The sequence below is a fragment of the Tiliqua scincoides genome, chromosome 11, assembly GCF_035046505.1.
Source record: "Tiliqua scincoides isolate rTilSci1 chromosome 11, rTilSci1.hap2, whole genome shotgun sequence".
NCBI classification, from domain to species: Eukaryota; Metazoa; Chordata; class Lepidosauria; order Squamata; family Scincidae; genus Tiliqua; species Tiliqua scincoides.
Window position 1 is genome coordinate 27,589,955 of NC_089831.1, and position 25,062 is coordinate 27,615,016.

At 51.9% G+C, this 25,062-nt stretch overlaps 2 protein-coding genes across 3 annotated transcripts in view; one reads left to right on the forward strand and one right to left on the reverse strand.

Moving 5' to 3' along the window:
• The window catches only part of SIK3 (SIK family kinase 3), a 68,315-nt gene extending 57,968 nt beyond the window's left edge, over positions 1–10,347 (reverse strand). For both annotated transcript variants that reach the window (XM_066639407.1, XM_066639406.1), the window contains exon 1: positions 10,209–10,347. The gene's annotated coding sequence lies outside the window, so the exon portion shown is untranslated. The remainder of the gene's footprint in view (positions 1–10,208) is intronic.
• A 4,752-nt stretch (positions 10,348–15,099) lies between these two features.
• PAFAH1B2 (platelet activating factor acetylhydrolase 1b catalytic subunit 2) lies at positions 15,100–22,816 on the forward strand. The gene is made up of 6 exons (XM_066639371.1): positions 15,100–15,197; positions 15,871–15,958; positions 16,642–16,731; positions 17,125–17,241; positions 18,607–18,729; positions 19,855–22,816. The coding sequence occupies exons 1-6, from the start codon at positions 15,178–15,180 to the stop codon at positions 20,131–20,133; spliced, it is 717 nt and encodes a 238-aa protein (XP_066495468.1). The 5' UTR covers positions 15,100–15,177; the 3' UTR covers positions 20,134–22,816.
• The last annotated feature ends 2,246 nt before the right edge of the window (positions 22,817–25,062 follow it).

Consider the following 25,062-nt stretch of genomic DNA (forward strand, 5'->3'; position numbering starts at 1 on the left):
TGTCTGCAAGGTGCGCAGCAGCATTTCCACCCCCATTAATGCAACCACAACAGCAGCAGCACCCCCCCAAGTGCTGCTGAGGTGTGCACATGCGGGAGCTAAGCATTGCTAATGTTTTTGCTAATGTTTAATGCTTACTAATGACTTTTCAGTTGGGCACACAACTGGAATGTGCAATGCAGCCTTGGTCTCAGATCTCAGAGAAGTGCAAGTCAGAGAGCACGGGAAGTTCACCACCACTGAATGGCACCTCTGGCAGCCACATTTTCCCTCTTCATTATGACCGCCAACCTCTAACACTTTCTGCCCCACAGGCCTGGTATTATCCCTTGGGAACTCCTGATGACCTGGTCTGGATGAGTCTGCATCTCCCTTGCAAGACCAGGCTTGCAGTCTGGGAAAACTCCTGGAGACACAGGAGGCAGCTGTGCCCAAGAATGTCTTTGCCCATTCCCAAAGTGGTCCATCCCTTTGTCATATCTTGTCTGGACTACTCGAGTATATCTACTTGGACCTGCCCTTGAAGAAAGCACCAGTTGTCTTTTCTGGACAGAATGTAGCAGTTCAAGTGACTTCCTGTACCACTGGTCAGGGCATACTATGTCACAGGTTCTTTGACCTACACTGCATCCTAGTGCCTTTCCAAGCACAAGTCAAGACGGCTATTGCTTAGATATGCCCTACTCAACTGGGACCTGGTGCCTGAAGAAATGTCTCCCCTCACATCAGCCCACCCACACTCTGCGTTCATCACTGGAAGTCCTGCTCTACATCCCACCACCACCGAAGGCACTACTAGTAGGGATGAAGGACAAAATCTTTTCTGTAGCAGCCCCATCTACAAAACTTCGGTAATGAAGACTACCTGCTTAGGTTGGATTCTCTCTCTTGCTTCTGGGTGTGTGCCCATTGTATTTAGTATATACTTTTTGCTTGCTGCAGGGTAGGGGGCATACAGTTTTAAATAGGTTTTTATCATTGTTTTCTTGATAGGCTATGAGGCACCTTGTCGGTCCTTTTGATGGGATTGAAAGGCAATCCAGAACTATTTCCAGTAAAATTAAATTAAGTCTGACAGCAGCAATGCCTCTCAGCAGTCTTCTAAACCAGCACAGACAACTGTCCCTCATCAGAGGGTCGAAGGACACCAGTTGCCGGTGTAACTTCCAAAGTGAAATCTTCTCTCTGCCTCCACCAGCCCGACCTTGGCGGACAATCTCTCCCTGCAAATTGCACCTAAATCACTGGTTCCCTACCTCTGGTCCAAATTCTCTTTGACCACTTCCAGCGACTTGCCGAGTGAGCACTCACCAAAGGATCACCAGAGAGGGCGCAGAACAGACTGCCCGCAGCTGGCAACAAAAGAAGCAACATCTTCTCTATAAAGCAGTGGTTCTCAAACTCTTCAGGAGTTTCACTGAAAATCGGGGGTAAATCCTTGTAGGGGTGGGAACTGGGATGGGGGATGTCCCAAAGACACTGCAGCAACCATGGGCACCCAGGCACACACCTGGGGGGGCTGTGCAGCCTCCCAGAGGGTCCTGGAGGCTCACAGCACCCTCTGCGAACCTTCCCCCCACTGCAGTGGGCTCCGACTGCAGTCGAAGCCCACTTCTGGTTTGCGGTTGGAGCCGTGGGGCACGGAACTTCTGAAGTCAGAAATGGGCTCCAACTGCAGATCAGAGTGGGAAGGCTTGCACAGGGGGCTGCAGGCCCTCTGGGAGGTTGCACAGTCCCCCTGGGTATGTTTAAATGGGCTTGGGTGCCCGCAGCACCACAATCACTGCAGCACTGTCAAGACAGCCATTTCTGGGTAATTCTTAAGGGGAAAGTGACCCTTTTACGTTCCAATGGTGGGTCGTGAACCACCACTCTGAGAACCACTGCAGAATAAAGATTAAATCAAATAACTCTATAATACCTCTTCTCTGATTACTACAATTTTTTGTGTGCTGGGAGGTTGGAATCCATGATGATTCCAATTTTTGCCTCAGTGGTTCACAGACTCCTAACAGTTGGGAACCATTGGCCTAAAAGTGTCTTTACCACTCCTCTCGGGAGCAGAATTAGGTTACATTGGCAAATGCCTGTACCCAAACCCTCATTTGTCAAATAAACACAAATACGGGGGGGGGGGCCATAGGTCTGGTCATTCCTGCATCCACCAACACTATCCCATAAATGCTCTGCACGTCTCTTGCCATGGATCTTTTTGGCCTCTGTTTTACAAAAAGGTATTCGCTTGTCAGGGCTTGCTTATGCAACCCAACTGGGCTCATGACCAAGCCAAGAGGTAGACCAGGAACTCCCCAGTCCATCTCTTGTGCTATATTATGTTCCCATCAAGACACACACCAGGACACCTCTTGAGCAACATCGCTCTGTGTACTGGAAAGACCCAGCACCCGTTAAGATCTGGCACCAGTGGGAACACGCATGGTGGTTCTTCAACAGGTATTAATGGTTATGCTATTAAAAGCACAATTGCTGCACAGGACCCTCTTGCAGGTCTTGATTTTCCAACCAAGTCAGTCTTTCCCATTAGAAAGACCTGAACAGTGTTAAAATTTATTGGAGGACTTTGGACAGAACTAGAAAATTGCTGGCTGTTACAATCTCAGAGGGAGAAGGGCCATCCCTTCCTCTGGAGCAACCTGTGATTTTTTGCACAGGAATAAACTAACCCCATTTGTCTGCAAAAAGTATCTTCCAGCAGCAGCAATGTGCACATGGCAAGTTGGGCTTCCACCGTGCATTTCCAGCTTTCTCCTCCCCACACTGCTTGGATCTGAGGAAATTTGGCCAAATTCAGCAAAAGTGTCTCCAGATTTTTACCTGGTCTTGGTAAAGAGATGCAGAAACAGAAAGCACATTAGTCCTTTGGAGAGGGCACCACTATGTTCTTTCTGGAAATGCAACAAGACTCTTTAAAGCTTAATATTTACAGGCTTGGAACATTTTCAGCGGGTGGGGGGTGAGAATTGTCACAAAGTTGATGAGGAAGGAGGCGGTTCAAACACAACCAAGATATGTCTGCCACAGATCTTCAGGGGCAAACACTGTGTTGCCAGCCAACTATATCACAAGAATGTATTAAGAGAGCGAGCACAATATCACAAAGATAAGAGCCACCAAACCATGAGGAAAGAGCAGCTTTTTTTACCTGCACCTTCACACTCAGTTAAAGATCTTTTACCCCCAGTTTCTGACATTTTTCTCGATTTTTCAACTGTCTCAATTTCTTGTAAGCTGCCTTGAACGCCATTCATGAAAGAAAGGCAATGTACAAAATATCCCAATAATTTAAATCATGACAGAAGCCTTCACAGTTGTATACCGAACAATACTCTGGACAAAAACGTGGACCCCAGAGCCAAGCAAATACAAGAGAACAGCCCAGGTAAGTTCAGTAGCATTGAAGCTTGGAGCGAAGTGAACTTTTGGAGATCATGGAGAATGAGAATGCCCCTGAAAGCCCCCAGAATACACTGGCATCTTTGCACAAATTCTGATCAGATGCTGGGCCTCTTGAACTTACTGGCAATCAAGGAAAGCAGTGGAGTCTCTCATTCATCTGGAAACAGGAGTCTCCACTGCTTTCCTCTATTACCGTCAAGTCCAAGAGACCCAGCTTCTAGTCAGCATTTGTGCAAGGATGCCAGTGTGTGCTGGGGACTTTCAGGGGCATTCTCATTCTCCATGATCTCCAAATCCATACAATTCCTATTACTTCAAGTGCATTGACAAACAAAGCAGAACTACCAACTCTAAAGGACGGTGCCAGAGCCAGTAACAGGAAGATGCCCGAATGCACACTGAGGAGGCCTCCCCTACCCACCCCACAATCTGCAAGACAGACAAGTCATCCCAACTGACCCTTGGGACTTCTGGCCCTTTGCTGTAGACATGCTACCAGATGCTTCACCAGAGCTTAGAAGTGCTACCTGCAAAAATCATGTTCCTTCCCTCCCTGCACATGCTGTTTTCAGGCTGAGATCCTTAGAACTCAGGCAGCCCAAAAGAACAAGAATCTGGGGAGCCTTTCACAATAGTAATAAGGATCTTGCAGGCAAGTAACACTTTCATTTCCATCACTGGTTGGTGCAGTTGGGGCAAAAAAGAAAGGAACAGAAGATGCACACCCTCCCACCTTGCATCACCAGCAATCAATGCAGCACAGGCACTGAATCCTGCCTGTTCCTTACAAGCACTGAATCCTGCCTCCTCTCTCCAATGGCCTAGCTTCCAGCCATTACTCAAAATCCACCTTACTACCACTATGGTTAGTCCAGATAGGTGGCCACCAGAAAATGGTCTACACCCACTGCATGTAGGTTCAAGAATCACTTCTACTGCCTCCTTCCATAGGAAGCCTGCACACATCATTTGTCCAAACAAGCACACTAGCCAGCTGGCCTTGACCCTCATTCCTGCCCTCTTCCCACACCTCCACGAGCCCTTAGTCACTGGAAGAGAAGCTGCATGCAGCACAAACACTGCCAAGAGGGAGATCTCCCAATGTTGCTTTCCTAAGAGTGACACAAGAAGACAATGCACCTGACACATCAAGCAAATTATTCATTTGTATGAGGAACTCTGTGATGGAACGAACTCTTGGAGCAGTCCAGCGGCAAGACTCAATTCACCTTAAAGTCACAATTTTTGAGATAACTCTCAAGTACAGTCAAAAGAGAGGCCAAGGAATCTCAAGTCCAACTCTTGTTCGGAGCCAGATGACAGGGACCCAATTACTCCAAGATTGGGGGGGATGGAAAAAGCTTTATATGCAACCTCCTGATTTTTGATGCGCAACCTCCTGATTTTAGAAATGGGTTACGTCAGAATGCCAGATGCAAGGGAGGGCACCAGGATGAGGTCTCTTGTTATCTGGTGTGCTCCCTGGGGCATTTGGTGGGTCGCTGTGAGATACAGGAAGCTGGACTAGATGGGCCTATGGCCTGATCCAGTGGGGCTGTTCTTATGTTCTTAAAAATCTATTCCCAAGGCAAGTCTCTTACCCCTCCCCCACAGCACTGTGATATTTTTTCACAAATGGAGGTATCCAGGAACACAAATACAGCCCCCCACCACCACCAAACCACCATGAAATGTTCAGCCCAGAAGTCCTTTTCCCAACTGTACAAAAGTATCTCAGAGACAATAACTACTCAGAGCTCAGGCAGCATCGTAAATAGCCAAGAAGTATTTAACGCATTTTTCCTTCTGCCTCTAAGGAGCGTCCAGGGAATCACGGCGTAAATATGCTGGCAACAGACCATGACCTCTTCTCCACATGCCTCTTCAGCCTCCTGCAAACGGGTCAGGTCTTTGAGAAACCACAAGTCCCAGGGGAGCCCCTCAGAAGGTGTCTTTCCCATAGATGCCAAAAAGCTTTTGCACAAAACTCAGCACCAACAGCACAGGGGGGAAAGCGAAAGGTTCAGTTGATTAGCACTGCCACATTCAAGAGTACTGCTTGGGATCCAAGCCTGACAGGAAGCCAAGACAAAACCAGCACTATCTCTCTCCCCCTCCCCCCGCCACCCTGGAAAGAGCAAACTGGCTCCACCTGCAAGGACCTCACTTCCCAAGACACAGCAAGGCAGCTGGCACAAGAAAGCACAACTGGGCATCCCCCTCACTCTTGGCCTCCAAACAGTTCCCAGCACAGCAGATCTGCTTATCTCAATGTCATACCCCACTAGCTGTTCCCCACATACCAAGACATCAGCCTGCAGTTGCCCCACTCCAGAACTAAAAGCAGCAGCCCATCTCTCCTATTCAGGGCCAACAGCCCCCAAAATACATGGGGACATGTTGCCCTGATACTGCAACAGAAGGCTCCCTCACAAAGGCAGGTGGTGGCTGTACTGCTGCATTTGTTGCCGCCACTCAGAGGTTCTCTTCCAGCCAAAAAGCCACATTTGCCAGCATACACTGCAGGTGATAAGTCAGCAGAAAAGCAGCTCCCCTTTTCTAGAAAAAGTGCTGCTGGTGGAACAGCCAGGGGAGGATGCCCAAGCGAGAGGGAGGCCCCTGGAAGGTAGGCTTGGGCAAGTCCTCTGAGCTCAAGTATATTTTAGAGAGCAAGCCTACACACAGGCAACTCCTTGGGCACAGTACACAACGGGCAGAAATGAGAAGGATTTGCTGGCAAAGTATGCAGTGGGAGTGACCCCTCCACACTCCAAGTCTCACCAGGATGAGAGATGAGCTGGGGTAAGTTGTCCGCAAGGGTTGCATGCAGAAAGCCCTAGATACACTCCCCTTGGGCAGGGCTGGGAGGGACCATTCTCTGCAGCAAAGCTGGGAGTACCCCTGCCAGCTTGTGCCGACAATCCTGGGCGAGGAAGACCTGGATCCAACTTCAGGCTCCGTCCTTAGAAAAAGAGATGGAAAAGGAGCCCAGGAAAGCCAAGGCCTCTGAGCAGATGTCCCTCCAGCGCTTCCCCAAAATGCAGCATTCCTGCAAGTAGCCCTTTCTGTGATCCAAAGGGATTTCTCTGAAAGCGCCATGAGTCGGGGACTGCTGAGCCCACTTCGCTACAAAGAGGGACCGAGGTAACAGCCCATCCCACATTATATTGCGTAATACTGCACAAGGACACACTGCATTGTATTGCCCAGATTTCACAAACCCCATCCCCTGCAAGCACAGCAGTTGCCACAAGGTACTTGGACACATCCTCAGCCTGGGAAAAGCTCCCCAGGCAGGCAGCCCTCTCCTGGCGCAACATCCAAATGTTGGCAGAGGAACGAAATGAAAAGACACTGAAAGGGGGGGCAGCCCAGTATCCTGCAGGTGTCCAGTCGCTGCCACCAATGGAGAGGCCGGTAGGGTTCTTGTCTGGCCAACAGCAGCTTCCCTGCCATGCACTAAAAGTGATGGAAGCAACACAAGCTGTGTTTACTCTCCTGCGCACAGGCTTCCTTCACTTTTGCTTCACAGGCATAACACACTTCATTGCCACACTGCCCCCGGCACCAGGACATCCAGCAAACAGATTTTCTAGGTCAGCAAGAACACATGAAATAAATGGAACCCCTCATGTTTTTTACTGAAAGGTAAACATGAGGTAAAAACATCATGCTCAGTTTCAAAACACCTGCAGGGGCATCACACCCCACCTCACGGACCCGCCTACAGGGGCAACACTTACCAGTCCCAGGCCAAAACACATTGCAGAAGGACACAGAAGTCAGGAATCTCCAGAGAGAAGTAGGGGGTCTCCAGGAGGCAGAGGCCGGCTGTTGTCTTGCTTTCAAGGGAGCAGGCGATACAAAGTCACCTGCTTTCATGCAGTCCCAAATTTTAACAGTGGTCCAATACAGAAGAACACCAGGAAACCTGAAAGTCAGTCTAATGGCAGCTCCTCTGCTTCTTGGCACCACCAAGCAGACACTGACCTCAACACACTCAGGGTGGGGGAGATTGCCGATTTTGTGTCAAGTCCCACCTCCCAAGAGTTCTCACCATGCTCCCAAGCACCACCCTAGAACTCTGCAGCTTCCCCATGAGCCAAGAGACCATCACTGCAAGTAGCTGCACCACAACTCTTACTGTGATCCCATCCACAGGCCTCTGTAGCCAGGCCTCAGGCAGAATTCCTGTCCTCCCAACACTGGCCAGCCTTTCCAGGGAGGAAAACGGGGCTTCCCCACCACACTTCCACCCACTTCAGCGCTGGCCCCCTGCTCAACCCGGCAGGCTCTCTGGTGGACTCTGTAAACAATCAGGCATTTGTCTCTAGGCCTGTTTGCAGACAGCCGCCTCTGAATCACCACCTCCAGTCAAGAACACAAACAAACAGGAGGACTAGAAGGACCCTGCGCAAACAGGCACTTATGCAGCACGTAGGGCCTGTCAGAGGCAGCAAAACAAATCCAGCTTGGAGAAGAGCTATTCAAAGACACCTTCGGGATACCTTGTCCCCCCCACCCTTCTCCTTACCCAGCCCCAGCCCAACAGGCCTTGATAGGTCAGACCATTGAAAGAATCACAGAAGCGCAAGGGAACTGCAAGATCATCGAGTCCAACCCCCTGCCAGGACAAGAACTGAAAGCTGATCTTCAGGAATTTGCACCGACCTCTTGACACAATTACAGACTCAGGCCAGACCACACAGGCAGGAGAAAGTTTCTCAAAGGGATGAAAGTAGAGTCAGAAAGAGCAGCTCAAGAGTAGCAACCCAATCCACTGGCAGAGCTAAAAGAACACATTCAAGAGGTGTTGAGAAACCACACAAATCCACATCCTTCAGGCCAGAAGCTGCCGGAGTCTTCCCGCACTCGATACCCTCCCTGAATTCAAAACAAGAGGGGAAAAGGCAGCATTCTGTCATGCAGGTTTCTGGTGTAAGATACCGGGAGCTGCTCGGCCAACAGGTTTTGGACATCAGGCACCCATCCTGAGCCACAGAGGATGCCAGAGCAGGCAACAAGAAAGCAGGAAGGAGACTCCTGCCTTGCTTTTCTGCCAGGCAGCAGCACAAAGAAGGGAGCTGACCTGGTGACCCTGCCAGACCAGCCTGCAGTCACTGACTAAGCCCTCCCCCAGGTTTCTGCAGAGCACTGCACACTGCCACCAGCAGCAACACAACACCAGGCGCAAAGGCACAGGGCAAGGGAAAAGCACTCTCACCTGATATTTTCCCACAACAAGAAAATTCCTGGCAAGGAACACGCTGGTCAAAGTCAGACCACACACACACCGACCTCGAGTCAAGCTGCATTCAGAAACACTGGAGCCAGGTACTTCTTGAGGTTCAAGAGCACTGAACTGAGCAGAACTGCCTCTGCCCAAGTGATCTGGTAGGAAACAACACATTCAAGTGCAATACAGCTACATGCTCAGCAACACACATGTGTTTGCCTGACCTGCTCTGTAAATGAGGTTGAGACCATGTGGATACCAGGACATGGGCAGGTGTCCCACTGTAGTTGCCACAGACCACCAAAGCCACCACCAGGCCAATGATTTGCTCTACTGGTATTAGGCTTCACAGGTTCATCTTCTCCTCACAAAGCCACATTGCTTGGTCTCTACCGGACTTCTCAGAGATGCAAATCCCCTTTCCTGCCGCAGGAGAGACCAAACACCAGTTGTTTCAGGAGTTCACCCTGCATGATCCAAGCCTCATTAGCTGCAAGCAGAGACCAGGCGCACTGCTCAAACCAGCTTGAGGTGGCACAAGCCAGGCTTCACACAGGCAACTGCTGATCAGACCCAAGAGAGAACACTTGTCCACTCCAAGGGACAGAATCCATGGAGAGCCATTCACTTGGATTCCGGCTCACCTCATAACAGTCCATGTGAACAGGCTCCTTTAAGAAAATATTAGAAGAGTCCTGCTGGATCAGGCCAAAGGGCCACCTAAGCCAGCCTCCTGCCTCTCTCAGCGGCCCATCAGATGCCTCCAGGAGCACACAGACCTGTATCCTGTTGCACTCTGACGTCCCCCACTTCTAAAACCAGGAGGCCGCGTGTGCCCCCCACAGTCTGTGGCCTTTTCCTTCATTATTTGTCCAGTCCACTTTGAGAGGCGCCGAGAACAGAGACCATCTCCATCTCCCGCGGCCAGGAGTTCCACAGACCAATGACACGCTGGGCACAGAGATACTTCCTTCAGGCTGTCCAACTCTCCGCCTCAGGGGTCACCCGGTGCTGTGGGGGGGGAAACAGCCACACCAGCCACCCCCTGCACAGCTCTGTGCGGCTGGCACAAAAGCCTGCAGCTCCTGTGCAGGGCAGCAACAGCAGACCTGCCCCACTGCAAGGAGACGACCCCTGCGCGTCCTCCACCCTCCAGGACCGGCCCTGCGCGCCCCCCTTGCTGCTGCTGAGCAGAGTCCTGCCCTCCCAAGCCCCTCACAGGACGCCACTCGGCCGGCCCGCCCGCCAGGCCCAGCAGCACTGCCAGGCACCTGTCAGTGGGGCGCGCAGAGCAGGCCGGGCGGGCGGGCAGAGGCCTCCCCAGCGAAGGCGGCCCGCGGGAGCGAGCCCACCGACCGCCACGGGACCTGCTCCTGAGGAGGAGGGCCTGGGCTCGGGCTCGGGCTGCAGCCCTCTCCGCGCCTGCTTGGGAGGGGGCGCCACGGACTCCCGGGACCTGCTCCAGGGCAGCCGCGCAGAGGCCCGACTCGGCCTGCCCCGACGGGCCCCGCTTCCGGACGGACCGGCGGGAGGGCTCCGGGGCTGCGCGGCTCACCTTGAGGCGCGTGACGAGGTGCGTGGCGAGCTTGACGACGGCGAAGTTGCCCTTGCCGATGGTGCGCTCCAGCTCGTAGTGGCCGATGCGCGCCGGGCCGGGCGGGCGGGCCGCGGGCGGCGGGCGGGGCCCGGGGGCCGCGGGTGCGGAGGGGGGCGCCGGGGGGCGGGGGGCGCCCGCCGCGCCGCCCCCCGCCGTAGCTGCCGCCGCCGCCGCCGCCGCCGCCATCTTGCTGTGAGGAGGCGGCGCAGGCGCGAGCCGCCCCTCCCCCCGCTCCTCCCGGGGCTGCTGCTGCGGCCCCGCGTGAGCTCATCCGCACGGGGGCGGGGCCGCAGCGCCGCCATGGCAACGGCGGAGGAGGGGCTGCTGTAACGCGAGCGGGGGCGGGACGCCGACGGGGCGCGTGAAGGGACACGACGCGGCCGCAGGGCTTCCTCCGAGAAAGCGCAGAAGCGCGCACCGAGGCCGCGAGCCGTGCGCCTGCCGGGAGCGAGCCTCGCTGGCCGCGGTGGGACTTGCTTCCGGGCGGGCCTTGCGGCTGAGCAGGCCGCACAGGACTTGCTGCTCCCGGGAAAGAGCCTCAGCGCAGCCCGAGCCGCGCAGGGCTGCTCAGAAGCGCGTCCGGCGGAGTCAGTGGAAGCGGTGGCCGGGCCGGGAAGAGCGGAGCCTGAGCCCGCCCGGGTGTGCGCGGGCAGTGCCTGGGAGTCCGGGCGGCATCCCGCAAGCGGGGCTCGGGACGAGGCTCAGCTCCGGCAGGCGGGGCTGCGGGCGCCCGGCTGTGAGGCAGGAGGGGACGGGCAGCGCGGCTTGCGGCAAGGGCAGTCCTGGGAGAGGAGGGGCGGGCAAGAGATGCTGCGACTCCCGCTGTGGGGCAGGGATTCCCCCCATCTGCGCGGGGTGCACGGAGCAGCCCTCCAACCTGGTGGATCTCCCTGGGCATCAGGATGCCAAGGAGACAAGTGCCGACACTGGCCCCATGCGATGTGTGGGCCGTGCCAAGCGCTCTTTCCCGTTCCCATGAGGTGCAGGTGCATCATGGGCTCCTTGGCAAGCTGGAACTGGCTTGGCGTCTGAATCCTGCGCCCCACAAGCTGGGCAGGCTGCAGAGAATTAGTGTTCTGGTGCTTTTTTGCACTCTGTGGATTTCTGTGGGTGCATTTGAGTTTTGCCTGCCGTCATCTGGAGGCACAGGATGCAGCTGCTGCCTCTTCCACATCCCACCCACGACACCGTTCTGAATGTGCCCTTCAACTGGCTTCTGAGGGTGCTGTCGGCATGGCTGTGGGGGTGTCAGCAGCCAAGGACCTCCAACACATCCTAAGCTGGTCAGAACAATTTTTTTAAATATAGAATTTGGCTGCTGACCATTTTCATTCCCTTCAGTGTATGTTTGATCTCAGTGATGTTAAATACAGAACAAGGGGCGTCTGATGTGCGGAGGTGTGCATGCCTGCGTCTGTGGCTGGGCTGATTAATGTGGAATTCAGAGTATGATCACTGTTGTGTTGGACCAGACCTCGCTGATTGTACAGGTGCCTTTGCCCATTTCTGCCCACTTCTTCCTTACACAAGTCTTAAAAGATGCCAAGAGGGTTAGGACTGGCTCTCACATTGACAAACCCTGGGATTTCTTCCTGTGCTCCTTCCCCTCTTCATGTTGCTCCTATCCGTGCCAGTGGTTTACTACATGGTTACCAATAAATTATTAACTAAGGTAGCAAAGCAGCCACAGCTATTATTGCTTCAAGCATTCAGGACCAGATTTATTTCAGTGCCTGTTTTGTTAATTCTAATTGCTGACTATTAATTTGGCCCTCTTGTTTAAAGGGGAGGGGAAGTTCACAGATTATAAAGGAAGAAATGACAGGTGGCAGCCAGCCCTTTCACAAGAGAGTGGGTGGAAACAAATTCAGGTGACAGCTGTGAATGATACAGGCTTTGACAAAAGCAGACTTAGGACCCAATCCTATCCAACTTTACAGCACTGGTGCAACCACAATGCAGCCCATTGCGGAACAAATGTTCCCATACCTTGAGGAGGCCTCTGTGACTACCCCCACAACATAGGATGCAGCACCGGCACTGGAAATTTGGATAGGATTAGGCCCTCAGGAAGTAAAGCACCCTCTTCCCCCAAAGAGAGCCCCCACCACCACTCTGTGCTCTCCTACATCAGGTAACATGAGCAGACAGGGATATGAGTGGTGAATTTTGCTCCAATTGGATGCCATCTACCTGCACCATTATGGCTGCTTCCCAGAACCTTGTTGGCAAGGATACCCTAGGAAGCAGCTGACTTAGCTTCAAGTGGTCCAAGTGTTGCCTGTGGCAATACTGAGCTTCAGCTCCCCTGCAATGAGAGATAGATCTACTGTATTGTTACCTGCTGAAAAAGGAATTAAAGTGGCACAGGTGGAATTTAATAGGCATCTTTGACCAGTGCCTTTGTCTACAGAAGGACTTGAAGTGAAGAAAAGTCCATCTATAGACAAAACCACTGGTCAAAGATGGGTGCAATCCTAATCAACTTTCCAGCACTGGCATAGCTGTACCATTGGGGCATATGCTGCATCCTGCAGTTGGGGGGCAGTTACAGAGGCCTCCCCAAAAGTAAGACAATGTTTGTTCCCTTATCTCAGAGTTGCACTGCCCTTATCTAGGTGCTGGAAAATTGGTTAGGATTGCACCCAATGCCTATCCCAATGCCCAATGGGCAGGAGGTCTGGTCTAGAGGGTAGAGCCTCCATTTGCCTGAAGATTAACATCCACAAGGTCGCCAGTTCGAGGCCACCGGCACTGTGCGACCTTGAAGCAGCTGGCAAGCTGCAGCTGAGCTGTTCCATCTGCTCGGAGCGTGGGAGGATGGAGGCCAGAATGTTAAACCAGATCGGAGTGTAACACCTTGAATATGTAGTGGTTCTTGAAAGAAAGAACCTTCTTTCAATTTGTAAAAATCCCTGCGTGGATTTAATAAGCCTGCCTATGTAAACCGCCTTGAATAAAGTCTTGAATAAAGACCAAGAAAGGCGGTATATAAATACTGTATATTATTATTATTATTATCAAACTCCGCCTACAGCACTTTAATTTGTGAGGTGTCCTCCGTCAGCCACAGTTCTGCTGCTGCAGCAGCATTGTTTTCCTGACTTGGCAACACTGCATGCAGACCAGTGGTCTCCAAACTGGCCTACCAGGATTAGCCTTCTGGGTGCAGAATGGGCAAAGACTTAACTGTTCTGTGCCACAGCCTTTCATTTTTACTGCTGATCGTTGCACAAACTCACACCATCAGGAGAAAGTGAAAGTGGCTGCCCAGCATAAGTTTATGCAAAGACTGGATGCAAAAATGGGAGGTGCAGTGCAGAATTCACCCACACCATACCGGAAGGTGAATCCTGGCACTTTGGATCCAGTCCGAGACCAGGGTTTGGAAGCCCCCTCCCCACCTCAACCATCACAGCTGTTCTCATTTGTGATAGTCACCTCCCTTCCTTTATTCAGTCCTATCCGCTTCACCTCAACTGCAATCCTAACCCTTAAATTTGATTACAAGTAAAGTAGCAGCAGGACAGGCAGTACTAGGCCCATGTCTATATTCCACATCCTAAGTGTCTCTGAAAAAAGGAAATTTTCAACTGTTCCTCCAAAATTTCCCAAACAAGAAGAAATGGCTGAAATGAACCCAGAAAGAGAAATTGCTTATTGGACAACTGTCAGGAGTGGAAAGTGCATTTTCTTTCTCCCACACAAACTGAAAGGCTGTCATTTTCACCTTCCATTTGTGCAAGCCACACAGGGCTCAGTCCTATATGACTTTCCAGCACTGATGCAGCCCCTAGATAAGGGAACAAATGTTCCCTTACCTTGAGGAGGCCTCCATAATTCCACTTGGCAGGCATAGCTGCATCAGCCCTGGAGTGCTGGACAGGATTGGGCCCACAGTTGTGCTTTGGTTTCTTCGGTCACTGTCCGGTGTGTAAAAACCACATACAGCCAGGCTGGAAGGTGTCACTGCAAGAAAGGCCTGATGCAGCTCTGCCTGTCTTGGGAGCAATTTTCACTCACTGCATGCAGTCTTGTGCTGCTTTCCCAAACGCAGAGGGGTTCATGGAAACAAATTATACTGTTGAATACAAAATTATAGTCTGGTGTTTGGCATGGGAATGGCACACGTCACAGAACTCTTGTCAGCCACAAACCCAGCAGTAACGGGTGAGCCGGGACGGGGCAGGGGTCCTTGAGCTGGGCAAGACCTGGAAGACCCCTGATCAGCCACGAAGCTTCTGGGTGTCCAGAGGCGGTCTCTCAGCCTAGCCTACTTCGCAGGGCTGTTGTGAGGACCAAAGGGGAAAGGGGGCTACTGAGGGACCTGGAGGGCGGGGGGGGAGGAGGCAGCAGGGGCGCCTGGTCTCTCTCTAGGCCGCCTGCCTGCCCCTCGCCCCCCGCTTCGCGTTCTACGGGGCGGCTTTCCTGCCTCGCCTTGAGCCGCAGCTCAGCCTCGGAGGACGTCTCTGCGAGGGCGGCGCTGCCTCGCGCGGGACTCCACAGGCCCCCCCACTCGCACGTCAAAGACAGTCGCCATGACAACGCGTGACGACATCAGCACCCGCCACCGCGCGCCCTCCCGCGGGATGGAGCGTGCCGCGCGATGACGTCACTTCCCCGTGCGTGCGTGGGACCCCTCGCGACTGGCCCTCTGCCGCCAAAGAAGAGCGCACTGGCGACGCTGCGGGCGCGGGACGAACCCTCCGGCTTGCCGTAGAGCGCCCTCTGGGGAGGAGGCGGGGAGGTGAAAGCGTCGGCGGGCGGGACTTCCCGCGGAGGGGCGAAGCCGATTGGCCGGCCGGTGGGCGCTCGGGTGGAAGCGAGCGTCGCGCAGGCGCAGAGCTGGAGGTGCGGGCCCGAGAGGGAGGGGCGCGCCCGTCGGAGCGGCAGGGCCGAGAGAGCGCGAGGAGGAGACGCGCCGGCGATGGAGGCGCAGCCGCCGGCGTGAGTCCCCTCCGGCCGCTTGGGAGGCCCCGTCCGCAGCCAGGCGGGGCCGTGGGCCGGGCTGCGTCTGGCCTCCGGCGCCCGCTGGGGCGGCCGCCCTCTCTCTGACGCCGCAGGCCCGTCTGCGCTCCCCTGGCCCAGCGGGGCCTCCAACCGAGGAGCCGTGCCCAGGCTGGCGCTCGGGTGCCCCACTGCCGGGCACGCCTGAGGGGCGGTTGCCAGGGAGCCGGAACGGCACGGCTGTGGCACACGCACGCACGCACACGGGTGCGTGGCACGTCTAGGCCAGGTGGGGGGCAGAGCCTCCCCACTGGAGTTCTCGTGGGAGGCACTCACCACCCACACGCAGGTGCCGTCACCACATCTGGTGGCAGGGAGTTCTGCAGGCCAGAGATGTGTGGTGGGTGGGGAGGCAGGTGAGGCAGAGCCTCCCCACTGGAGTCCTTCGAAAAACACTGCCGCTGTGGGAGGCACCCACATGGTCTCCTGCGGTGGGGGCACTTTTCGAAGGACTCCAGTGGGGAGGCTCTGCCTCACCTGCCTCCCCACCCACCTCACAGCCCTGCTTCTAGGAGCTGAATCATCCAGCAGAGTGTCTGCGCAGCGGCTGGTGTGTTCGTGCTGCAGGTGTCCCTGGAGTACTATATATGCGCTAAAACCCTTGTCCTTGCAGGGATAGGATGAGCCAGGGCGACTCAAACCCAGCCGCCATCCCACACGCCGCTGAAGACGTCCAGGGAGATGACAGGTGGATGTCCCAGGTAAAAGAGCACCCAGTGCACCTCCGGGGTTGGCAGCTTTCTCGTGGCGTCCCTGAGGACTTTGGCTGTGTCGGCTGGAGCCGTGGCTGCCACCGACTGTGAAGCTGAAGAAAATTTCAAGTGTTCTGTAAGAACCGGTCCTTGGTTAAGCCCCTTCTGCATAGCGTGCACAAAAGGTGTCGAATGTGTGCAGCTGTGCCAGGCAGAAATGGATTAAAACTGGTCATCTCTCAAGTTCCTAACATCATCCCTAACTGCAGAGGAGGATTAGAGCAGTTGTCTTTCTAAACGCACAATTCTATGCATGTCTACTCAGAAGTAATTCCCCTTGTGTTTTATGGAACTTACTCCAAGGAAAGTATGCATAGGATTTCAACCTAAGCACACACAACCAAGCAATAGTGCTGAGGATAGCAAAATGCAGTAGCAGCCTGCCAAACTGTATTTTGCATAGTGGCATTTGAGAAATCCTTTGTTCAGAATGTTGGGCTGCTGCACCTTTGGTCTTTTTCTACTGCACGGCAAGGCAGTGCAGTGATTTCCTTCTGGTAGAGGAAAGAAGTTCAGCATTAAAGAGGCAATATAATGTCACCAAGAGAGGCAGAAAAAATAGCATGTTGTGCTGTTCCCATGCAAGAGAATTACTAGATGCAACTTAATCCTGTTGCCTTTTTTTTGTTCAGCATAACCGGTTTGTCCTAGACTGCAAAGACAAGGAACCCGATGTGCTGTTTGTAGGGGACTCCATGGTGCAGCTACTGCAGCAATATGAGGTATTGTGTGGTGGAGGTTGGAGCTGAGGGGCTAGTTGGATGTGAGCATTTGCTTCCCACAGAGCACTGGGATTCATCACCACTGGGTGGGCAGAAGGTAGATTGTGGTCCACCTGTGCTTTGGGTTTTGACATTCCAGCAAAAAATGCCCAGCTAGGTGAATTGCGACCTGAGTCAGCAAGGCATGTTTTATGTTCTTTATCTGAATGCAGACTCAGAATTCTAAACAGAGACTAGTTCATGCCATAACTGTTACAAGATTCTGAGCATGCAAGGCTTTACTGGTATTCTAGCGACACCTTGGATGTTTCTACACAGAAGTTCTTTCTTTCTTCGTTGGCGGAATTCTCTGTACTTGTTTATCTAAAGTAGCAAATTGGTTTTCGGTTACAGATTTGGCGAGAGCTTTTTTCGCCACTGCATGCGCTGAATTTTGGAATCGGAGGGGACACAACAGGGCACGTTCTGTGGAGATTAAAGAATGGCGAGCTGGAGAACATAAAGCCCAAGGTAAAGTATGGTGATGAGTGTGTGGGCAGCTTGCTGGTTGTTGTTTTTCCAAAGCAGCTCTTTGCTGATGGACACGTAGATATTTTCTGCTTATGTCTATAGCACTTATTACATTTGTAACCTGTAATCTACAGCTAATAAAGAACATAAGAACAGCCCCACTGGATCAGGCCATAGGCCCATCTAGTCCAGCTTCCTGTATCTCACAGTGGCCCACCAAATGCCCCAGGGAGCACACCAGATCACAAGAGACCTCATCCTGGTGCCCTCCCTTGCATCTGGCATTCTGACATAACCCATTTTTAAAATCGGGAGGTTGCGCATACACATCATGGCTTGTACCCCATAATGGATTTTTCCTCCAGAAACTTGTCCAATCCCCTTTTAAAGGCGTCTAGGCTAGACGCCAGCACCACATCCTGTGGCAAGGAGTTCCACAGACCGACCACATGCTGAGTAAAGAAATATTTTCTTTTGTCTGTCCTAACCTGCCCAACACTCAATTTTAGTGGATGTCCCCTGGTTCTGGTATTATGTGAGAGTGTAAAGAGCATCTCCCTATCCACTCTGTCCATCCCCTGCATAATTTTGTATGTCTCAATCATGTCCCCCCTCAGGCGTCTCTTTTCTAGGCTGAAGAGGCCCAAACGCCGTAGCCTTTCCTCATAAGGAAGGTGCCCCAGCCCCGTAATCATCTTAGTCGCTTTCTTTTGCACCTTTTCCATTTCCACTATGTCTTTTTTGAGATGCGGCGACCAGAACTGGACACAATACTCCAGGTGTGGCCTTACCATAGATTTGTACAACGGCATTATAATACTAGCCGTTTTGTCCTCAATACCCTTCCTAATGATCCCAAGCATAGAATTGGCCTTCTTCACTGCCGCCGCACATTGGGTCGACACTTTCATTGACCTATCCACCACCACCCCAAGATCCCTCTCCTGATCTGTCACAGACAGCTCAGAACCCATTAGCCTATATCTAAAGTTTTGATTTTTTGCCCTAATGTGCATGACTTTACACTTACTGACATTGAAGCGTATCTGCCATTTTGCTGCCCATTCTGCCAGTCTGGAGAGATCCTTCTGGAGCTCCTCACAATCACTTCTGGTCTTCACCACTCGGAAAAGTTTGGTGTCGTCTGCAGACTTAGCCACCTCACTGCTCAACCCTGTCTCCAGGTCATTTATGAAGAGTTTGAAAAGCACCGGTCCCAGGACAGATCCTTGGAGCACACGGTTGGCTGCCAACTGCTTCCAGCTGTGACTTATGCTATCACAAGCACAGAATGCATTATTCCCTCTTCTGTTGAAGTTGCATCATGCAGGAATGGCTGCTTACTGTCTTTTCTCTCCTCTGCAGGTCACTGTTGTTTGGGTTGGAACAAATAACCATGAAAACACAGCAGAGGAAGTAGCTGGCGGAATAGAGGCTATTGTGAGGCTGATAAATACGCGGCAGCCCCAGGCCAAGATCATAGTAGTGGTATGTTTCGCTGTAGTCCATGAACAAAGTAGGCCTTATGGAACTGGGTGTGCCTTCTGTAAGCTCAACTTTCCTTCTGGTAAAGGGGCTGGCAGGAGAAGGCAAGTGCACAGCAAACCTGCCCCTTCCCTGTGTAGGAACGGTGCAAGAAGTGCCTTTTCTAAGTCAAGGAAGAAAAGAACTGTGCCTCTATCTTGAGGCACAATTGCTTTGGGGAAAGGGGTCTCATACTTCAAAGTGGGGCTATCCTACTTGTTTCATTGTATTCTCTTTTTTAGTGGAGAATAGTTCTCCGGGCATACTTAGTTTAGCAGTGGGTCTTGTGTGTTGGGAGGGATGCTCTACCCCCAGTTCTATCCCATCTCTTGCCCAGTTTTAAGATGTATTTAGCCAAGGGGGTGTTCTTGGCAGGGTTATGAACTCCCTGTGGTAGTCATACAGTGTGTGCAAGTAATTTATTACTTGCAGTGAATTTAAAGTCAGTTTCTTGTTGTTTTTAAGATACGGAACACTGAAATTTGTGTCTTAGTTTTATTTTCAGAAGTTGCTTTGAATCGTTCATTAAGGGGGGGAAAAGTTAAGATCTTTGAAAAACTTCTCTCCTGCCTACATAATAACAATGACCTAGAAAGATTTACAGAATGTTGGAGCGTGAAATTTGTGGTGGGGGAGAGACCTGGCAGCCACAATGGTTAGCTAAGTCCACTGGTGCCATGGAGCGTTACGTCCTGCTGAATGCTGCTCTCTGGGGAGGACTGATGCAGGGAAGCTGCGCTTTGTAAGAGCTTCACCTGATCCAGCAGCCAGACTCCTCTCTCTTGCCTTCTAGTACAATTGTCTAAATTCAAATCCATTTTGAAAAGCAGGGGCAAGACCCGAACTGGCCACTGTCTCCCCAAGAGAGAGAAACAGAAATCTCAAGGGAAAAAGATTCCCCCAGGGGAGGGGGGAGGAGCATATAGCACAATCACAAGGACCAGGATACTCACTAGTGCCCGGAGAGGTTGCCAAAGAATGAATAGCCTCTATGCCTGGAAGAGGTCTCTGGGGTAGGGTTCCAGGAGCAGCTCTCCTATAAAGCCAGAACAGCTGCTTCAAGCGCTTCTGCTCCCTTCCCTGCTCCAGGGCCTGCTACCACGTGGCGAGAAGCCGAACCCTCTGCGGCAGAAGAACACCAAGGTGAACCAGCTTCTGAAGGCTTCATTGCCCAAACTCACCAATGTCCAGCTGCTGGACGTGGACGGGGGCTTCGTGCACTCGGACGGCACCATCTCTTGCCATGACATGTTTGATTTCCTGCACCTCACAGGCACGGGTTACGCCAAGGTCTGCAAACCCCTCCATGAACTGATCATGCAGCTGCTGGAGGAGACCCCTGAAGAGAAACAGGCAACCCTGGCCTGAGTGGCTGGGCCCTGCAGTGTTGATGACACCCCCGCTTCACACAGGCAGTTCTTTTGTTGACCCTGGCACTACAGAGCCCTCCTTCCTCGGAGGAGGCACTTTCCATTGTTGAATGTTACTAAATGTTGTATTTAGCACTGGAAAGGGTGGAGTGGGGGTGGCTGGCAGAACCGCACCTGGGTCAGCCAAACAGTCAGAGAGCGGCCTCTTTGGGGTGGTCTTGGCTGCAGGAAGAAAATTGACTGAAGGAGGATTTTATTTCAAGTCATTTCTTGTTTACAGTGTGAACATACTTGTTGCTTGTCCATTGCCCGTGTCCTGCTATCGCTCTGCCAGTGTCCCTCCCAGTGTCCGGCCAGGCTTCTGTCAGTAGCAACACTCACATTCCAGTCCCTGAACTCAAAAATAGTGGCTTCTTTGAAAGTTGGCCTTGCTTGGAGACTTTTTTATCATTTGGGTTTCTGTTTTAAGTGACTCTCGCTGCTTTCTGGCTCTGGCAAAAGGAGAAGCAAAACATGGCTGCATGTGACAACTTCTGGGGTGTGGGAAATGAGGCGTTGAGTAAGTGAACTCAGTGAACGATGCCCGTTTTCTATTTCCTTAGCTTTGTAGGTATCATTTGCTTTGGGGCTGCCCAGTTTTGCGTCCCTGATAGAGCCTACCCCTTCTAGTGTGCTTTGGTGTAACATTCCTAGCTTCTTTGAAAAGCCCCGTGGCACTGGAGCCTGATTGAAGGCCAGCCCTTCCCTCCAGTGTCAGACTGACACTTCTTCACACCGTGATATCTCATGTTGAAGGATACTGTGTTGGAGCTGCTCCTCTTCGTCATTCTCACTTTAAAAAAAGAGTAAATAGCAAAGGACTGTTATTTCGTCAGCTTAAAATAGCCACGTACACTCATTTCTTACAAGGCCTGCAGCAGGCTGAAGCTTTACAAGTTCCAAGGCATGTATTTTTGTTGTGTGTCTGTCTTGTAAGAGCATCTTGTCTAGGCTAATGAGGCCTCTGACAGCAAAGGATGGAGCTTAGCAGCAGCCTTCCCCTCTCAAGTGTGCCTCCACCCCAACCAAGAAACCCATTGTGGAGAACGGCCTGTTGCCCTGCCTCAGGTAGGACTAGAACTTTTTAGGAGGCGGCAAATGGGGATATGACGCCTTAACTCATGCCAGTGTAAATGGGAAAGAAAATACCTTTCAGACTGGGGTGGGGGGTGGGGAAGGGGCTTTGTTCCACATTTGTTTTAAGCAGTTATATCATTCCTGCCTTGCTTTTACTTGAGCAAGTTATTTGGCATCAACTATTCAATCTTTGCCAGTCGGTTACAGCACAAATTCCTGTCTGCCTCCCCACTCCATTGTAGTGCTGAATATATTAGTGGTTTTTTTTGTCTCTTCCCAGTGCTAGAGAGGTCTCGGTACCAAGTGCAGTTTTTGAATCACATTCTTGTTTGATGCTCTTCAGGTAGACCGATTCTCAGTTCTCTTATCGTTCCTGTAAATTTCCCTTAGCGTAAGCAGGTAAATTCCAAAAGTGCAGGGATGCTGCTCCCTCAAGAGCATTTTTGGACCAGTGTTGCGGCAAGGGGAGGGGTTGCCTGCTGAAATCCCACACTGGGGACAAGGGGGGGGATTGAGACCTTTGATCTCTGCAGAGCTTTCGTGGAAACAGTAGCACTGACCTGATGCTCACTCAACAATCTGCATGGGGTCCTGCGACACTAGTTGCATAGCTGCTTATGGGCCAAACATTCATTTCTCTCCCCCTCCCCCCGCGCTTTCTGCTCAAACCGTGACTGAGGGGAACCAGAGGCCTGGATATTCCAACTGTGAGAGGAAGTGCTAAATAGGGCCCATTGGCCCAACTTTATAACAGCAACAGCCTCCTTCGCAGATACAGCCTTATGGTCACTTCCTCTCTCGCATGTCAAGTCTTGCTGCACTGCAGTTGGCCATTCTCCTGCCTGCTGACCTCGCTCTTGGCTGCTTTCCTGATGGTCATGTGGAAAGGAGAGACATTTATCTGAAAGATGACTGGAAACCATTGCAGCACCCCCTGCTCAGACCACTTGCAGGATCTCTTAACATCTTGCCGTATCTGCTGACAGCAGTCAGCGTTCTGCTCCATGGTGTGCCCACAAGAGGACCTGACTGGGATGTGCTGAGAATGTGTTGCTCTGTTGGCTTTTCTGCTGCCAGGGGCTCCTGGCAACTCCCTATCCCATTTACGTCACTGGCCTCTTGAGCTTTTACTTGGATTCTCTTTTTAAACTTGTTGCTGTTTACAGTTATGTGCTGCAACCCAGAATCTCATTTGTCCTGTGGTGTATGAGCATTGCCAATTTTATATTTATTGCAGCCAAGAAAAAGCATGAAAGCAAAGGTTAAAGAATGCTGTCTTTATCTTGTGGTGCGTGTGTGTGGCTGTGACTGGGAGACCACCAGAGAGGATTGTGCAGGCTGGTGCACACTCAAGTCTGGGGCGATGCATTGGAGCCCTGCTTTGTTGTGACTTTTTGTTGCTGAGAGGGAAAGGGGGGTTCCCCCTTCACTGACTGAACTGAACCTTCCACCTCTTCCCCTCCCCCCCAAAAAAGCTATGATTCTGCTTTGGCAAAATGGCATTGATGACTGGTAGAGCTCACTGTTTAGCGCATATTTCAATATAAATGTATATGTTTCACCGAGTTTTGTGAGTGCCTCGTTTGTGTTTGGGGTTGGAGAGAGAAGAGCTGGTTGGAACTTCCCACCCTCCAGAGGACTCCTTGAGAACTGCATTAGAACTCTTTGCGCACCAGGCATGTGTCACTGTGGAATGTGCTTCAAGGCCTGTGACTGGCCATTGGTCTTGCAGGCTGCTGCCAACCAACCATCTGAGTGCAGGTGCGGAAGTCCTGAGCTCTCTGCCTTCAGGTAGCAAACTTGATTTGTGAAGGGTGCCGTATTCTGGGGGGGAGGGGAAGGTGGTAGCCTTGTTTCATAGCCCTCAAGTGCATGCCCCCCAAGTGTGGAGTATTGCTGCAGAAACAGGCTGCAGCTTGACCTGCAGTTTCCATATCAGCCATCATGATCTGCAACCACAGATAGACTTCAGGTTGACCATGAGTTTGTTCAAGCCAATCTAGTTGCTGGCCGTGACTTTCACAGGCTCATTGCATGTTATGTGAAGTACCTCGTTTGGTATATACCAAATGGTGTATTATTCCATTTCATTGGACAACCTCTGGCTCTGGTGTTATAGGAGAGAGGCAACACGGCTGGGGCCCCCCTGTTGTTGGCAACGTTCAGTCTTGAAAGACTATGCTATCATGCTCTGAATGGTGGTTCCAGAACAGTCTAGTGTGGCTGAAAAGGCCTATTCAGGAGTGACAATCCCACACCAGGAGCAAGTGTAGTCTGTCCCTGGTCTGTCTCCCTGGCTACGGGCCTTCCTTCTTTGCTTCAATATGTTGGCCAAGTGTCTCTTCAAACTGGGAGAGGCCATTCTGCACAGCCTGCCTCCAAGCAGAATGCTCAGAAGCCAAGGTTTCCCATCTGTTGAGGTCCAGTCCTAAGGCCTTCAGATCTTTCTTGCAGATATCCTTGTATCACAGCTATGGTCTACCTGTAGGGCGCTTTCCCTGCACAAGTTCTCCATAGAGGAGATCCTTTGGGATCCGTCCATCGTCCATTCTCACGACATGACCAAGCCAACGCAGGCATCTGTTTCAGCAGTGCATACATGCTAGGGATTCCAGCTTGTTCCAGGACTGTGTTTGGAACTTTGTCCTGCCAGGTAATACTGATGATGCATCGGAGGCAGTGCATGTGGAAAGCGTTCAGCTTCCTCTCCTGTCGTGTGCGAAGAGTCCATAACTCACTGCAGTACAGAAGTGTACTCAAGACGCAAGCTCTGTAGACCTGGATCTTGGTGTATTCTGTCAGCTTCTTGTTGGACCATACTCTGTGAGTCTGGAAAACGTGGTAGCTGCTTTACCCATGTGTTTGTTTAGCTCCGTATTGAGAGAAAGAGTGTCGGAGATCCTTGAGCCAAGGTACACAAAGGCGTGAGCAACCTCCAGTTCATGCGCAGAGATTGCAATGCAGGGAGGTGAGTCCACATCCTGAAACATGACCTGTGTTTTCTTCAGGCTGATTGTCAGTCCAAAGTCTTGGCAGGCCTTGCTAAAACCCCCTGCATAATTCTACAAGTCTCATCCTGTCTCCCTCTCTAAAATTCCCAGAACCTTCACCATCTTGATCACCTTCTTTTGCACTTCACCCAGCCCTTGAGATGTGGGGGCCAGAACTGGGCACTATATAGATTTGTGGTGTCAGCTGCCCTGTACCAGATTCCTTAGTGTCATGAAATTGACCTTCACAGCTGTCACACTGGGTGGACACTTTCATTGAAATGTCCCCATCAAACCCCAAAGATCTTCCTGGTTCATCACTGACAGTTCAGAGCCCATGGGGAGGAGGGGGAGAATGCAATTAGGATTTTCCCCTCCAAAGTACATCCTTTTACATGGCCCATCTTTACCCTTCAGTTGCCTGGTTTGGAGTGTCCTCTTTGCCCTCTGCTTTGGCATTCACCACCCTGAATTGCTGAGTGCAGTCCCCTGCAGGCTGGGGCACTTCTGTGTGTGCACCAAACTCCAGATTCTTTGTGAACAGGTGCAACATGATGCAGCTTGTGAGCAGCCTGTCTTGGACAGGGGCATGAGATGTCCAAACCACCAAGGAGGACCAGGCACCCCAAAATGTAGGACATTCAAGAAAAAGGTGGGACATGACAAAATGAAAACTAAAAACACTCGTGTATGGATTACTTGTGGTTGGTAATTTAAACCCTGTATTACTTATTAAATTGAAAACTATATTGCATATAATTTTACAGGTAATTGATTAATTGCAAGATGGCTGTGCCCTGCTCCCAGGGAAAAGTACATGG

Bases quoted from the DNA above. Each gene is read 5' to 3' on its own strand.
- PAFAH1B2 (XM_066639371.1), top strand. From the start codon at position 15,178: ATGGAGGCGCAGCCGCCGGC. The intron at 15,959-16,641 runs GTAAAAGAGCAC...TTTTTTGTTCAG, and splicing joins ATGACAGGTGGATGTCCCAG to CATAACCGGTTTGTCCTAGA. The intron at 18,730-19,854 runs GTATGTTTCGCT...TCCCTGCTCCAG, and splicing joins AGGCCAAGATCATAGTAGTG to GGCCTGCTACCACGTGGCGA.